The sequence below is a fragment of the Pelophylax lessonae genome (genome assembly GCF_965119305.1).
Source record: "Pelophylax lessonae genome assembly, chromosome: 7".
In the NCBI taxonomy this organism is placed as follows: Eukaryota; Metazoa; Chordata; class Amphibia; order Anura; family Ranidae; genus Pelophylax; species Pelophylax lessonae.
Window position 1 is genome coordinate 202,861,643 of NC_138774.1, and position 17,974 is coordinate 202,879,616.

General features: G+C 41.4%; 1 protein-coding gene across 1 annotated transcript in view; it reads left to right on the forward strand.

Moving 5' to 3' along the window:
* The first annotated feature begins 10,737 nt into the window (after positions 1-10,737).
* Positions 10,738-17,974, forward strand: part of CFP (complement factor properdin) — a 105,204-nt gene continuing 97,967 nt past the window's right edge. Inside the window, exon 1 of the mRNA XM_082262994.1 lies at positions 10,738-10,940. Within this exon, the coding sequence (XP_082119120.1) occupies positions 10,874-10,940 (67 nt within the window). The 5' untranslated portion in view covers positions 10,738-10,873. The remainder of the gene's footprint in view (positions 10,941-17,974) is intronic.

Here is a 17,974-nt window from a genome sequence, read left to right on the forward strand (position 1 = left end):
CCCCATATCTCTGACAAATTGCTGGAGAACTTATCTCTAGTGGTTTCATGGTTTTCTCTAAGTTTCTGTGTTGGTATTATTGTGTTTGGGTCTTACCCTTTGCTCTGCGATATATGTAAGATTCTGCTCACCTGTACATCTGTGTGGTCAGAGGCATGATGTATCTGTGTCGATTCAGCGATAAAAGAGTGCTCAGAGCCTTGTCTAGACATTTTTTTGCAAAAAATAGTTACTGTCTCTTTTAAAAGATGAACAGCAGCTAGACAGGTGAGATAACAGAGTCAAATGCAGAGAAAGAGTTTTTCGACATTCAGGCCTCATGCACACTTGACGTTATCAAAACACCAGTAGAAAGCTGTAGCTGTAGGAGGAGTTTTTCAGCTTTTTTTGCTGTAGCGTTTTTTATCTTTTTTCAGCTGTAGTGTTTTTTAGGGTTTTTTTCAGCAAAACAATTCTCCCACAAAAGCTTATGGCTCAAAAACATTGATAAATGCCAAATAGCTGCGTTTTTCAGCGTTGTTTGGCGTTTTTCAGCTTTTATCAGCTGAAAAACCCCTCTAAAGACCCACTAGCTCTGTTTTTTTTTCCAGCCAGAAAACGTCTCTGCTAAAAATGTGGGTGTGTGCGTGGACACATAGGATAACATGCTGGGGAGATTACTGGCTGCAGAAAAAAAACATCTGACGCCTAAAACAGCAGCTATAAAAATTGTCGTGTGCATGAGGCCTCACAGGTAAATTACAGTAAGGTTGTGCAACACTAGTGACTGCTCTCTGTTCTGAGTGAACCCCATTAACAACCACACCCTGCTATTTATCCTTTAGCCAACTGCATATCCACTGAACCACCCAAGGGTTAAGTTCTAGCTTGTACAACTTTTTTCATGAAATCATTATGTGGAACTGTATCAAATGCCTTACTGAAATCAAAATATGCTATGTCAAGCAAATTATGTGTTTTAGGTGATCAATGATCCTTCTTTTTTTTTTTTAAGTGGTTTCATTAACTTGACTACAGCAGATGTTAAGCCCACTGGTCTATAATTGCCAGCTTCTACCTTGCTACCCTTCTTGTGGATAGGTACAATATTAGCTGTCCTCCAGTAACGGGGAACTTCTCTTGTTAGAAGAGATGGATTAAAAATATCAGGTAATGGTCCAACAACTATACCTTGATGACATGTTAGAACGACATGTTAGAACTCTGGGATGAAAACCATCAGGACCCATTGCTTTATTAAGCTTTAGGTCTGTATACTACACCAATTTTAGGGGAAGATCCTTCTCTGGTTGGAAGACACGCCCAGAGGGTTTCAAATATTTAATTTTACCCCCTTAAAGACCAGGCCATTTTTTGCGATTAGGCACTGCGTTACTTTAACGAAAAATTGCGCAGTCGGGCGACGCTGTACTTAAATACAATTGATGTTCTTCTTTTCCCACAGATAGAGCTTTCTTTTGGTGGTATTTGATCACCTCTGTGTCTAAATAATTAAAAAAAAATAATAATAACATTTTTTACTTTCTGCTATAAAACATTCCCAATAAAAAAATGTAAAAAATCTAATTTTTTTATCAGTTTAGGCCAATTTGTATTCTGCTACATATTTTTGGTAAATAAAATCTCAAAAAAGCGTTTTTTATTTGGTTTGCGCAAAAGTTATCGCGTTTACAAACTACGGGATCGAATTTTGAACTTTTTATGAATTTTTTTTGTTTTTATTAGTAATAGCGGCGATCAGCAATTTTTAGCGGGACTGCGACATTGCGACGGACAGATCGGACCCCTAACTGACATTTTTTCCACTTTTTTGGGGACCAGTGACATTAATACAGCAATCAGTGCTAAATAATATGCACTGTTATGAATGACACTGGCAGGGAAGGGGTTAACACTGGGGGGTGATCAAAGGGGTCAATGTATGCCTGTTGGTGCTTACTCACTGTGGGGGGGGTTCTGTGACAGGCACAGAGAGATCGGGGTTTCAGCTTAGCTGAAACTCCTGATCTCTCCCTGCCTGTGTGACAGAAGACTCGCCTGCTTTGTTTACATAAGCAGGCAGGTCTTCTGTCAGTTTCTCTGACGATCACGGGAGGCCGGGGGCAATCACTCCTCCTGCGCCCCGCTGTGTCTAAACACAGTTGGAGCGCAGCTTTGGGGGTGCGTGTGTGCTGCCGAGACCGCATGCACAAAATCACGTAGATCTACATGATCCTGCGCAGCTGAGCCGCCCTGCCAGAGTATATTTGCAAGCAGTCTTTTGCTATTTTTTTTACATATACAGTACGGCAACTCCATCTCCTCTCGTTTCTACTCTATCTTTCCTGTATAGTGTGTACCCTAGTATAGTTATTTCTCTTCTTCAATAGTCATTTGAATCCTTCAACTATGTCTCTGTAATTGCAACAAAATCCAAATTGTCCCTAGACATGAGAACTATCAACTCACAAAGCTTGTTTCCTAAACGATGAGCATTAGTGTACATGATGTGACAAACCCATCTATCTACTGCTGTATTTTTTGCATCAGAAACTTTAACTAAATAAACTACTCCGTCAGCCAAGTCCTTAGCCACATAAAACCTTCACATTTGTCTGCTCCTCTTTCTAAGTTTAAATGCATGTTCAAAAAAAACTCCCCGAATTCCATACTAAGAAGCTCAGTGCCTTTGTGAGAGGGATGCAGATCTCTTTTGTACAGCTCAATTTCAGACCACCTGCTAGCTTCATGACTAACATAATCAAAACCTTCAACTTTGTGCAGATCCTTTAACCAAACATTAAACTCTGCTATACAAGGGACTTTACCTTGTTGTGCAATATGGACAGTGCAATATGGACAGGTACAACCTCTGAAAATATAAAATTACACCCTAAATGTTGAAGATCCTGGCCAAAATTCTGAAAATCTTTCTGAACAGAGCACACATCATTCTGGGACAATACATTGGTGCCTTTTGCTATGCATTTTTTTTATAAATAAAAACATGCATTAAAACAAATGTAATAGGAAGTACTGTATAAGTTTGATAAGTCAAAAAAAATAACTCTTTGATTTTGCTAGAAATGTAATGTAGTGCTGATTATTATAAGTTGCATTGTTCTCAGCTATCTCTGTTAAAGCGGAGTTCCGGCCTCAAAAATGACTTTGGGCCATCCGCTTGCTGACATTCACCTGAAAAAGAAATGGATAGTCCCAATTTTTTTTTCTTTACTTACCTTGTTATTGAAGAAAATATACTTACCTTTCTTCCACTTCCTCCCTCTGCGGCCGCGGCCCGCTCCCAGGAGTCAATGCGCCTGCACAGGCCCCGTTCGTCAGTTCCGGGGCAGGCACGTCATTCCCTGCTAAACAGCTTCTGGGCATGCCCAGAAGCTGTGCAGGCATGACGGGCCTGCACCGGAAGTGATGAGCGGAGAAGGTGCAGGGCATTCTGGGACCGAAGAGGACACGAAGAGGACACCCTGGCTTCAGCTGCCCACACCTGAGATGGCAGCGCTGGAGAAGAAATTTTCAAGGTAAGTATTTCTTCCAAAAGGTAAGTGCAACCTGGGACAGTTCAGAGGCTATCCATTATGAAATGTACTAGCCCTGACTGTCCCGGGGGTATTTTTATTGAAAAAAGTTTCCGAGGCCGGAACTCCGCTTTAACTACAGAACCAAACCCCTCTACGTTATGGAGATTAGAAGAGGGGTGGAGTTTCATAACTGCTCTCACACCTGTTTACTCCTTATGGACCAGAGCAATTTTCAAACTTCTGCTATGAGCCAGTTTATTCGGCGATAATTTTGTCATTACTTAAGATAATAATGTAATACATATATTATTTTTTAAGGACAAACAAGGCTTTCTTTTTGTGAATAGTGTCCTGCTACAATTATTTTTTTCACAACCTTCAGACAATTAACTGTAATAAAACTAAACAAAAGGCACTTTTTCTTTTTGTGAGCGGTGTTAGTTTAAAAATAAATACTGTTACTGCTCATAAATGTTATTCTGTATTTTGTTATGTTTAAAATAACACTAAAATTATGATTTTGGTACAAAGCATTGCAATGTTATATACAAATGAAGTAAAGTAGTTTTTTTTCAATTTTGCCCTTTTTTCAGTGTGATACGTGTTAATATATGTAAAACATGTAAAAATATTATTGAACAAAGAAAACAAGAACAGAAAAAAATTAAATATTAGTTAAAGTGGTTGTTAACCCACACTGCTAAATTTATATAATCCTCTTCTTTTCCTATTGCTAGATGTTTTTTTTACTGAGTTTTAAAAAAAAAAAAAAAATGCTGGCATTACCTGATTTCAGAGCGCCGATCGGCTGTCACGTGACCTGCTGCCTCTCTCCTTTCCCTGCCTGACAGCTGCAGCGGGCGGGGCCGTGATTCCCCCTCTGACGTCATTCAGGAGGGGAGGGGGAGAGGAAGAGAGAGCCGGTCGGTCATGTGACGGACAAGCGGCGCTCTGAAATTGGGTAAAGCCAGCATTTTTTTTTTTATAAAATACAGTGACAGAAACACCTAGCATTAGGAAAAAAAGAGGATTATATAGGATATTAAAAGGTTTTTCAGCAGCAGGAGGGGAGGGGGCGGGCACCTGACACAGAAAGCAGGGAGGGGAGGAGGACAGAGGAAGACAGAGGAGGACAGGAGAGCTGCAGATGATGGAGGCACGTACACTAACCACATTGTTAGGGCTCAGCAGCCATGATATACCGTGGTCAGTTTACAGAAGGGAGGGTAAAAACTGTCAGTATCAGCCAGGTATTTCAGGTGATACGGGGTGCCAAATTACACAGCACAAGCACTGTGCTGTATAACATGCTTTAAAGGAACAGGATTTTTATTTTTATTTTTTTGGGGGTAACAAACGCTTTAATAAAATAGAAAAAAAAAATCACCTGGAAAATTATAATTGAATGGAGAAGGAGAATAAGAAATTAATTAGGGTTGATTAGAGTAAACTAAGGGGTTAATAAGGGGTTATACAGAGTAACATTTAATAAAAAAAAAAAAAAAACGTGTTAGGTTGCTTTACTGACTTCATCTGCAGCTCGAAGTTCATCCCTTTGATCTGTATATGAATAAACAGAAAGTTACAAAATGAAACAATGTTTCATTGTAGCTTTTTGTATTCGCGGCTGAGCAACGTGTATGATAAACATTGCCAGACTGCTTTTTTTTTCAACAGCTCCTGCTGCCAACCTTCTTTGTGTACTCCTCAAAGCAACTCAGAGCTGAATTGCCGTGTACTGTAATAGGGGGAACTGGGCAGCAAGGCAGAAGGACTGGATGTACTAGTAGGGTTGCAGCCTTTTCATCAAGCCAAACACTTTAGCGGCATGCAGATTTTTTTCTTGTAGTATACAGAGCAAATTACAAAATTTAATACAAATAAATATAAAACCTTTAAACCTTTTTTAAAAATTGTGCTGCATCAAATTGCTTGTTTTTTTGTTACCATACCTTTTTCTGCAGGTGAATGTGCGAAAAAGCAAGGGGTGTGGTAGTGCCATTAAGATTTAACCACTTGCCGACTGCTCACAGTAATATTACTGCGGCAGTGCGGCTCCCCTGGGTCCAGCGACGTCCGTCCGTCGCAATGTCGCAGTCCCGCAAAAAAGCGCAGATCGCCGCTATTACTAGTAAAAAAAAACAATAAAAATTACATAAATCTTTTCCCGTAGTTTGTAAACGTTTGTAAACGCTATAACTTTTGCGCAAACCAATCAAAATATGCTTATTGCAATTTTTTTTTACCAAAAATATGTAGCAGAAAACAAATTGGCCTAAAATGTAAATAAATTTAGATTTTTTCAATTTTCTTTTTTGGGAATGTCATAGCAGAATGTGAAAAATATATTTTTTTTCTAAATTGTCGCTATTTTTTTTGTTTATAGCGCAAAAATTAAAAACTGCACAGGTGATCAAATACCACCAAAAGAAAGCTATATTTTTGGGAAAAAAAGCACATTAATTTTATTTGGGTGCAGCGTCGCACGACCGTGCAATTGTTAGTTAAAGTAATGCAGTGCCGAATTGCAAAATAGGGCCTGGTCAGAAAGGGGGCAAATCCTTCCGGGGCTGAAGTGGTTAAAGGCACCACTGCACAACTGCAAAAGGGCTTTGTGTGTTTTTGTGCATTGCAAGAACGCACACAATTTTGTGCACTTTCCTGCAACACAAAAATGTCCACCTAGAACAGGGGTAATAAACTGAAATTCAAGGAGGTCCAATTGCTCAAATTTTCTTCCAGCTGAGGTCCGAATTGCTCTCTAATATAACGTAAAAGTCAGTTAATTACAACGATATTTCAAGTAAAAGAAAATAGAACCAGGTTACATCAGGTTATATCAGAGTCCTCCTTAGAACTGGTGTCCCCATCAGAGTGCCCCCTTAGATCTGGTTTCCTCATCAGTGTGCCCCCTTACATCTGGTGTCCCCATTAGAGTGCCAAAGCAGCAGAGCTCAGCAGGTCATGTGGCTGATTGAAGCAGAGTTCTTGATTGAAGTACAGCTGTCAGGCTTCAGGCTGGGACATAAGCTGGGATGTGGCTACATCCTTCCACTTCCTGTCATCACCCAGGCGAGAGAGGTGCTTTTTGGAGCCACAGCCATCTTGTCTTTTCTGGAAACTGCTGATGCTTATGTCCCAGCCTGAAGCCTGACAGCTGCACTTCCATCAAGAACTCTGCTTCAATCAGCCACATGCCTGCTGAGCTCTGCTGCCTCACGGTGATCCAATGGAGGTCCATATGGGTCTATGAAAAGCCTTGATATACTTTTACCTTCTTGAAAAAGGAGCGTGCGCTGTTTTTTTACCACATGTGCATGCTCCGAAATGCATCACGAGCACGCTGGTGACTTCCAGATGGCAGACGCTGCAGCTCACCTTTCGGGCCAGCCCTTGGACTCATCCCCCCATTACATCATAATTTCCTGCTGGACAGGGCCACGAGACGAGCAGCATCTTTCTGGCCCAAGAGGTGGTCCCATACAGACCCCGGACACCGGATAACCCATGTACCTGCACCTACTTACTTCAATGTAAATTTTTTTTGTATCCTGCAACATTAAACCTTTACAGTCTTACTCAGAGTCGCCTGTGCTCTCTGTTTTTATTACATGTTTGGAGATCGCTTCCGCTCCCCTCCAGGTTGGCCCTGAACCCAGAGACTGTACCCTATCTTTCACATTGACAACAAGGGTAGTCTTTAAGACTGCCCTATGGACATTTATCAGTTTCCATATGCCCTTTGCTTGGGCCACAATGTATATTTTAATCCTTACAACAGGTATGGCCCCAGAGCTCCCCCTTACATCAGATGTGCCCACCAGAGCTCCCCCTTACATTAGATGTGCACACCAGAGCCACCCTTACATCTGGTGTGCCCACCAAAGCCACCCCTACATCAGATGTGCCCACCAGAGCCACCCCTACATCAGATGTGCCCATCAGAGCCACCCCTACATCAGATGTGCCCATCAGAGCCACCCTTACATCAGGTGTGCCCACCAAAGCCACCCTTACATCAGATGTGCCCACCAGAGCTACCCTTACATTAGATGTGCACACCAGAGCCACCCTTACATCAGGTGTGCCCACCAAAGCCACCCCTACATCAGATGTGCCCACCAGAGCCACCCCTACATCAGATGTGCCCACCAGAGCCACCCCTACATCAGATGTGCCAATCAGAGCCACCCTTACATCAGGTGTGCTCACCAGAGCCACCCTTACATCAGATGTGCTCACCAGAGCCACCCTTACATCAGGTATTCCCACTAGAGCCACCCTTACATCAGATGTGCCCATCAGAGATACCCTTACATCAGATGTGCCCACCAGAGACACCCTTACATCAGATGTGCTTACCAGAGATCCCCTTTTCCCCTGTACTCACTCATCACTAACTGCAAAGAACTTCCTTGTTTCTCTTTCCAGTCTTCATACACTCTGTCTCATTCCTCAACAGTGCTGCTAAGACTTTTCAGTCTGTGCCGGCTCTCTATTGCCCCCTGCAAGCTGGAGCGAGGAGAACGCCTAATCCTCTCTCCAGCTATGAACCACGATCTGGTCTGAATAATGTGTCCAGTTTTCAGGCGGGCTGAAAACCGAGCACATGATTCAAAACCTGGACTGTTTGGGCGAGTCCTGTACAGGTGGTAACCCTACGTACTAGATACGTCCTGTGTACATTGTACAATGATGACATTTTTTTTGGGCGTGTCTAGTATGCCCAGAGTCTGCAACTGGTTAATCTTCTCTTGTTCCTGTTACGATGACACAGAAGGGCGAGTAAATATTTTCATCATAGGAAGGAAAGTGTGTTACTAGCATTTTGAATTGCACTGTAACGCAGAAAGGAACAGTTGTGGCTTGTCCTGCATTGTACATAGAGATGTCAGTGGGAGGGGAGCTGATCCGACCGGAGAGGAGAAGCTGCTGTCAACATCAGGACCAGTGTGAAGGAACCCTGTTGGACCACAGGGTAAAGTAAATAATATGCTTTATATCCACCTTAGATTAACCACTTCTGGACCGTAAGGATTTGCCCCCTTAATGACCAGGCCATGTTTTGTGATTCAGCACTCTGTTATTTTATTGGACAATTGCGCGGTCTTGCAATGTTGTACCTAAATAAAATTGATGTCCTTTTTTTTCCACAAATGAAGCTTTCTTTTGGTGGTATTTGATTGCATGTGTGATTTTTATTTTTAGCGCTAAAAACAAAAAAAGAACGACAATTCTTGTCTTTTCACTTTCTGCTATATAACATTCCCAAAAAAAAAAAAATTTAAAAATCAAACTTTTTCATCCTTTTAGGCCAATTTTTTTTCTGCTACATATTTTTGGTAAAAAAAAATTCTAATATGTGTATTTTGATTGGTTTGCACTAAATTTATCGCGTCTACATACTAGGGGAAAGATTTATGTAATTTTTATTTATTTATTTATTTTTACTAGTAATGGCGGTGATCTGCGATTTTTAGCGGGACTGTGACATTGCAGCAGACAGATTTGACCCCTAACTGACCTTTTTGACACTTTTGGGAGGACCAGTGACATTACTACAGTAATCAGTGCTAAAAATATGCACAGTTACTGTAATAATGACATTGGCAGGGAAGGGGTTAACCTAGTGGGTGATCAAGGGGTTAAATGTAAGCCTAGGGAAGTGTTTACTAACTGTGGGGGGTTGGGCTTTTGAAATGACTATAGAGACCTGTGATCCTATATAGAAGGATCACAGGTGCTCTGTGATCATTTCAGAGAAAAGAACAGTCAGCCTCGTTTACAACAGCTTCCCGTCCTTCTCTCTCAGCGGGGATCGATCGCGGGTGGCCGGTGGCAATCGCAGCCGCTGGCCCCGTGCATCAGCATCCCCGCCCCTAGTGGGGGCGAGAGCACCTTTGGCTCTACTTGTCCTGTGGATCACAGGTGTGCATTCGTTCTGCACTCCTGTGACCAATTTTCAGCAGACAGCGGGCTGAAGTCTGCTGTCAACTGATGTTACAGAGGCTTGAGCAAGGCTCGGGCAAGATTGCCACAATGGAGTTGGGATCCACCCACAAGTCTGGACCGGCACCCATCTCAGCCTCTCAGCGTGCCGCTGAGAGCCTGAGCCGGCCGCTCCCTCCCCCTCCACAGCCCAGCACTCCAGTGAGAGCCAGGGGGCAGAGCAGAGAGCTGTGAGGACAGAGCGATCAGCAGTGTTAGATAACTCAGTTCTTAGTCTTAGAGGTGCCGGGGGGGAGCTAGGTAAGTATGATTCTGGAAAAAAAAAGTTAACCCCATACTTCTGTTTTAAGGGTCGAGACATTTCGATATTTTTATGCAAGTGTAACTATGCTATGTATATGTACAATGCGCGACCTCATTACTTTGCACCTCTCCCGAAAATTTTAGTTGCCAAGCTTCCTAGTGGCGCTTTGGGTTGGACACTTTGGGATTGATTTACTAAAACCTGAGAGTACAAAATCTGGTGCAGCTGTACATGGTAGCCAATCAGCTTCTAACTTCAATTTGTTCAATGAAAGTGGTGTTCCAGCTGTGAAAAAAAAATATCTACGTCAGCAGCTACAAATACTGTAGCTGCTGACTTTTAATATATAGACACTTACCTGTCCAGAGAGCCCGCAATGTCAGCACCCCAGCTGATTTTTGGATCTGCTGCCGGTTGCTGCCGCTGCCATTCACTCTATGGGAAACCGGCAATGAAGCCTTTCGGCTTCACAGCTGGTCCCCTACCTTGCTACGCATTCTCATTGGCTCGGTGGTGGGAAAAGGAGATAGGGGACGGTGCTGTCAAAAACAGGTATCCGTTCCCCTGAAAGGTGCCAAATGTGCCACCAGAGGTGGGGGGGGGGGGAGCAGATGAGGGGAAGTTCCACTTTTGGGTGGAACTCTGCTTTGACAAAAATAAAAAACTGGAAGCTGATTGGTTTATATGCAGAACAGCACCAGATTTATCACTCTTCAGTTTTAGTAAATCCACCCTATTGAGTCATTGACCTGGAACACGTACAGATAAGGGGATTTCAAACTTTTGTCTGATTCCTAAAAACTGAATGTTTATAGTTCCACAGAAGTCAGCCATTCAACTAGCGCTTCCAGAAGAATTTAGCTTGCATAATGTTCTAGTGTTTGTCAAACACTTCCCTGTGTTGCTTCATTGCAAAAATACTTTTTTTTTCTCCAGAGGGAGGGTCTGCAGGGGATAAGAGAGTAGAGCTGTGCGGGGGATGACAAAGTATTTAAACTGGTGCTGGTGACAGAGAGGAGTCCTGTAAACACATAGGAGGGTCATCCTACCAAATTCTGTGCCCTCTTATTATAGGGTGCTTAAAGAAAAAAAATCACACTCAATGGCACCAAAGTCACTGTTTCTACTGCTCACAGCCTGTATACTGGCCATTCTTCATGCTTTTACAGGTAAGTCATTTTGCATTTTATCTCTGAAAGAGAATTTAAAGCGTTGTTGAGAAAAAACATTCCCCTTTGGGTGTTCAATGTACATTGCAAGGATTTTAACAAACTTTGTTGCAGATTCCTACCTTTTGTTATTCTGAAGAAATCCCTGTTTGTTCCTCTGGGCCCCTGAGTGAGTCTAATGGGAGTGGTTTCATAATTGTCAACCAGCTGCTGCAGAATCAGGGCTCTAGTTGCAGGGTCTGCATCCCTTTAGATGTTATTTTCCTATTGGGAGTATCTTACCAAAAGATTACATTTTTGTTGCAGGGGATGCGTAACATCTTCTTTCACATTATACAAAAATATTAGGCTAACTTTAGCGTTTTTTTTTGTTTTTTTAATTCATGAAACTGCTTTTTTTCCAAAACAAACGCATTCGAAAAATTCCTGCGCAAATACTGTGTGTCATAAAACGTTGCAATGACTGCCATTTTATTCAATAGGGTCTCTGCTAAAAAAAAAAAACATATACAATGTTTTGGGGTTCTGAGTAATTTTCCAGCAAAAACATGATGGTTTTTACATGTAGTGCCAGAATTGGCCCAGTATGGAAGTGATTAAGTAGGGCTGATACACTATTTCTAGAAAGCATTAGCACGTGCATTTTTTTCCTGTGCAATCCATTGGACTGCTCTGCAACTTAGCTTTCCTTGCAATATTTGCTTACCTATATTTGCTTACCTATTACAGGCATACAAATAGCAATTTTGGCTGGGTTGTAGGTGCATTCTGGTTGCTTTAAAGCTGCACTAAATTACAAAAAATGTATATTGAAGTGAACCTGCACTTTACAAAAAACAAAAAAAAAAAAAAAGGATGGCGGTTTTACTACCCCTTTAACGTGCAAAACTCCACAATTCCAAAAAGATGTCTAAAGCCCCGTACACACGTACCGATCGTCGTCATACAAACGTTCGTCTTTTCTCCCCGGGATGTCGGTGTCTGTTGAAAAGTGCAAAGACAGCACAAGAATTTTGTCCGCAGACTTCAGCTGACTGCAGAAGTGATGTCATGTAATGGTTAACTTTCCCTGTGTTTTTTATTTTCTGAGCATGCCCAGTCTTGCAAATCTGCGGTCTGTCGGCTGATTTCTGTACTGACTGGCGAACAAGTCCAGTCCGTTCTGGTGTCCGCATACAAAAATTTTCATGTTTGCAAGAAAGACTCTTGTCCGCAGAATGTGCGCAGACAGCTGTCGGAGGCACCATACTAACACGCGTACAATCGGCAGATCTTTCGTCCGCCGACGTTTGTATGACGACGATCGGTACGTGTGTACGGGGCTTAACTGTCTTTAGAGTCATTACTGAAATCATAAATTATGGCTGTATGAATTAGCATATAATAAATAAGTGTATTAGAGAGAAGCAAACATGCCAGAAAGTTTTTAGATGCTTTTGCGCCCAAAAAAAAAAATTTTTTTGATGCGACCTACAGCCAACTACAATTTCTAAACATGGTGAGATAATAAGGATAATATAAGGGTAATACACTTTATTGTCATTGTATACATACAACAAAATTGATCAGGATACTCTACAACAGCAGCAATAAAGCATTTCTCAACCAGGGACGACGTGCAGTCAGAGGAGGCAGGGGAGGCAGAACCTCACCTGTCATTAACATTAAAAAAAAAAATCGAGCTTTGAGGGTCATAGCTCGGCAACCTAGGGTCACCGAGACCTGTACCCGAAATCCTACCCCACCACTGGTCAAAATTTGGGGCTCCAACTTCTATGGTTCCAGAGATACTGGGTTTCTTGCGTAACCTGTCAGAAACTGTTTGCAGCAGTCTGAGAGGATGAGCTCACAGTGACTCTGATTTCTTGTCAGAGGCACTGAGCTCAATGGACAGCTTGGAGCCCTGGACCAATGGTAAGGCACCATTGGTCCAAGCTGTCCAATAAAAATGCTGCAGTGGAGGCTCTCCTCTCACTGCACTGTCATAGAAGGAGGCATGTGTCTAAAAGACAAATGCTCCCTTCCAGCCCCAGCCCTCTTAACTATAAGGAAAAAACATGGGTTTATGGGTATAAGGTTTACCCATAATTCTAGGTTTTTCTCACACAGTTAAGAGGGAGAATCTGCTGCTGCTGAAAAGGTACTTTTTTAATCAAGCAAAATAATATATTATTATGCTATATGTTATAACATACTAATTTATTATTTAACTATTTACTGTGAAATTACTTGTTTGAAGTTAATCCTGGCACAGTTCCCTTTCCTCAGGCTCTGAGAGGCGCTTGCAGCCGCGCTGGGGAAGATGGATGGAGGAGGTGGGGGGAGCCAAAATTCACTAGGCATGGAGGAGGAAGAAGTTAAATCCTACTCCACTCTGAATACTGGGTCCTCGGCCTCAGCCTCGCTCTCCTCCTCGTGACGTCACTGGTTGCTAGACGCCAGGTGGCAGGTGATTCTAGCAACCAGTGCGGACAGTAGAGACCAGCAGTGCAACAAGAGGGTCTCGGCTGGCTGAACAAATTCTGAAGTACTGTGCGAGTAAACCCGAGCCACTGCTGCTGAATGTAAGTTAGTGCCCCAAAACTGTAGCTAAAGGGTGCTCTGAAGGCCGAAAGCTGCTTGAAGCTTGGTTAGTTCTTCTACATTTTTGTAAATGATTTCTGTGCACATTGTTCGTTCACAAATTTAAGTCAATGTAAATAAGGCCAGAGACGCATTACAAACATTTATCTACTGCAAAAGGGCCCATTCCAGGTCAAATTCTCATTTAGGCACATCAATCCACTCATCATTAATTTGGAGATTGCAGCTAAGGGACCTGTGAACACATGGGACAACCTTACTTTATGAAAACATTAGAATGGGGCATTTGATTGTCCCCTCGTGTACAATTCCCAGCATTCAGCCCTAATTGATTGCGTTATCATTTCATTATTAGAAATTTTGACAAGTCAGGATAAAGGAAAAGTATTGGTGAAAAAATGGTTTAATCAATTATTTTTTGTATAATATTTCTTTAAGTCATGAAGAGTGTTGCAAGGGTGTGTTTTTGTCTAAAAGCTTTTTCCTGAAAGGCGTCTTTCTTGCCCATCTCAGGAAGTTGGGAGTAATGTCCTACTGAAACTAGATCATAACAGGGTTACATAGGATAACTTTCAACTCCTGCTGCGTAATTAATTTTACTCCTTGGCCTTGGCCAGTAGCTCCTGCCCCCTCCACTGCCCAGTGCTTCAGTGAGTGCAGGGGGCAGAACAGATAGCCAGTGACTGACACTGTAGCCAGCTCTCTGCTTACGGAATGTTTACATTCCTTGTAATAGAAATAAAAATGATCAATTTTTTTTTAAACGGTGTAAAAATAATAAATAAAATAAATAGTAAAAAAAAAATTTAAGCGCCCTGTCCCCGTGAGCTTGCGCGTAGAAGCGAACGCATACGGAAACCCCATCCACATATGTAAACGGTGTTCAAACCACACATGTGAGGTATCGCCGCGATCGTTAGAGCAAGAGGAATAATTTGAGCCCTAGACCTCCTCTGTAACTCTAAGATGGCAACCTGTAGAAATTTTTAAATTGTCGCCTATGGGGATTTTTAAGTACCAAAGTTTGTCGCCATTCCGTGAGCGTGCGCAATTTTGAAGCATGACATGTTGGGTATCTATTTACTCGGCGTAACATTATCGTTCACATTATGGAAAAAAATTGGGCTAACTTTACTGGTTTCTTATTTTTTCATTAAAAAAAGTGATTTTTTTTTCCTAAAAAAAATGCGTTTGGAAGACCGCTGCGCAAATACGGTGTGATAAAAAATATTGCAATATTCTCCATTTTATTCTCTAGGGTCTCTGCTAAAAAAATATATAATGTTTGGGGGTTCTAAGTAGTTTTCTAGCAAAAACAACTGATTTTAGCTTGTAAACACCAAATGTCAAAAATAGGCCTAGGCAAGTGGCTAGGATGCATGATGGTGCTCCTTGGATGTTGGACCCCTCTATATGGCTCTATATGAAAAAGTCTCACACATGTGGTATTGCTATACTCAGGAGGAGTGGCAGAATGTATTTTGGGGTGTCATTTTTGCTGTGTACATGCTATGTGTTAGGAATATCCTATAAATTGACAACTTTGTGTAAAAAAAAAAAAAAATGTTTTCATTTTTTTCCCACATTTTCCAAAAACTTGTGCAAAAAAATGACATGTTCAAACGACCCATAATGCCTTTATAGAATATATGTTGGAGTGTTTGCTTTCCAAAATGGGGTCATTTTGTGGACTTTTTCATTGTATTGGTGCTCTAGGGCCTTCAAAATTGTGATAGGTAGTAAGAAAGTTTTATGTTTATTTATGCTCCTAGAATGCCTGAAGGTGCTACTTGAATGTGGAGTCTCTTTTTGTGGCCAGGTAAAAGTCTCACACATGTGGTATCACCATACTCAGAAGGAGTAGCAGAATGTATTTTGGGGTGTCATTTTTGCTGTGTACATGCTATGTTTTAGAAATGGCTTATAAATTGACAACTTTATGGGAAAAAAAGGAAAAAAAATGTTTTTCTTAATTTTCCCAAGAATTGTGGGAAAAAATTATAACTTCAAAAAACTTACCATGCCTCTTACTAAATACCTTGGACTGTCTACTTTACAAAAAAGGGTCATTTGGGGGGTATTTGTACTGTCCTTACATTTCAGGGCCTCAAGAAATGAGATAGGCCATCAGTACATCTGGTGTGATCAATTTTCAGCAATTGGTACCATAGCTTCTAGACTAAATAACTTTCACACAGACTAAATAATATACACTAATTTGGGTTAATTTTACCAGAGATATGTAGTATTATAAATTTTGGCCCAAATGTATGAAGAAAAATTATTTTTTTGCAAAATGTTATAATAGAAACTAAAAAAAAGTGTTTTTTTTTTTCAAAATTTTTGCTCTTTTTTTGCTTATATCACGAAAAAAAAAACCCCAGTTGTGAGAAAATACCACCAAAAGAAAGCTCTATTTGTGTGAAAAAAATGATAAAAATTTTGTTTGGTTACAGTGTAGCATGACTGAGCAATTGTCATTCAAAGTGTGAGAGTGCTGAAAGCTGAAAATTGGTCTGGGCAGGAAGAGGGTCTAACTGCTCTGTATGGAAGTGGTTAAACACTAGGCAGAAGAATTGGATTGCCTATAGCTAAGAGGGAAATTTATCCCAGCGGGGACTACCCATAGGCAGTGCTATGTTCTTTCCTGCCCAGTGTCCTACTTCTGTAGGTAGCACTATATAACCCTACCAGTGGCATAGCATGGGTTGTCAGCGTCCTGGGCAGGGCAAGTAGTTTGCGCCCCCTAACTTGTGGACTTTTAGCACTCCCTGAGTCCCTTCCTCTAAATCAGTATTAAACACCTTACCCCCCTAAGCCAGTGATGGCGAACCTTGGCACCCCAGATGTTTTGGAACTATATTTCCCATGATGATCATGTACTCTGCAGTGTAGTTGAGTATCATGGAAAATGTAGTTCCAAAGCATCTGGGGTGCCAAGGTTCGCCATCACTGCCCTAAGCACATGTATTCTATTTTAAGAAAATACTGCTGTATTTAACCACTTGCCTACAAGACACCTTCACTGACCAGGCCAATTTTCAGCTTTCAGCACATGTTACACTTTGAATGACAATTTCGCTGGTCAAGAAACACTGTACCCAAAATTTGGTGGTATTTAATCACTGCTGGGTTTTTTATTTTTTGATAAAAAAAAATTAATAAAAACCGAAAATAAAAATAAAAGAAAACTTTTTCATAGTTTAAAGGAGAAAAGGAAGGGAGGGGGCCAAGGGGACTTTTATAGGGATACTGTCATCAAGACCAATAGCAAATATCAGACATATATAAAATCTTGAACAAACTTTATTAGAGCAAAAAATTAGGCATTAAAAAATTATTATCGTGTTAGCAAACACAGATAATAATGCAAGACAGAAAACAATTGACAATATATCATACAGTAGCATGCAACAAAGGCTCAAATGAGCATAATATCCACGAAGGGGTGGTGTAGATCACACTGTCCAATACAGACCTATGCCAGAGGTGGTATAGCTGGTAGGTAATACGTGTATTGGACATGGGTGCCTATACATGAGCCCAGCCCGACATGTTTCGTGGGTAACCGCTTCCTCAGGGGCAAACAACGTGGGTATAGGTATCAACAATTGCTACTACAAGTAATGAGAAAAAAACTAAATCAATACACATCTATATGGCAGGTTTAACAAGATACATCTCATTGAGCAATATATATAGGTCAAAAAGAGGTGAGCGCCAGAATTCATATAACCCACCTGTATAGGGCCAACTCTAAAAGCAGGTAGACACAAAGGGGATCGCAACTAGGGTGGATACCCCCACGGCGGACATGGGAGCAGTCCAGTCCAAACAGGAGTCCAAATCAAGATGATGAATATAATGTATTCTGGGTAGTAAAAGAGATATATGTAGTATAGATTTGGTAATATAATTGAGTATTGGTATAGACCAACTCCACAAAGAGGAGGACTTACCAAAATGTCAATATGCTTGTGTATGTCCCCTGTAGTGTCTAATGACACGGCTAGGGGGTGGCTGCTGGAATAGCCGGAACTGGTGAGTGAGGAAAATGGATCAATATTAGGTCCAAGGACCCTGTGTCCATGAAAGAAAAACACAGTGTTTAGAATATTAAAGAAAGGGTAGTGTATAAGGAGAAATAAATCCACCAAGTTGATCAAAATGTGATGGAAAACAACCATGCTGCAAACAACCCAGCACCAAAAAACAAGACCAAAGGAAAGGATCGTCACCGGTAAGTTAATGTGAAGGAAGTGAGGACGTGCAGGATGTGAAGGCAAGATGAAGATATGAAGTGGCTAGAGTGACAAGGGAAGGTATTGAGGGAGAATAGTGTTGAAAGTGTCAGAAGCCAAAACAGTGAGTGCCTTAACATACCAGGGGATAAGGGTGATCGAGCTTGTAATAGAAATAGGCGAAGTGGGTATAGAGGAATCTCGGTATAA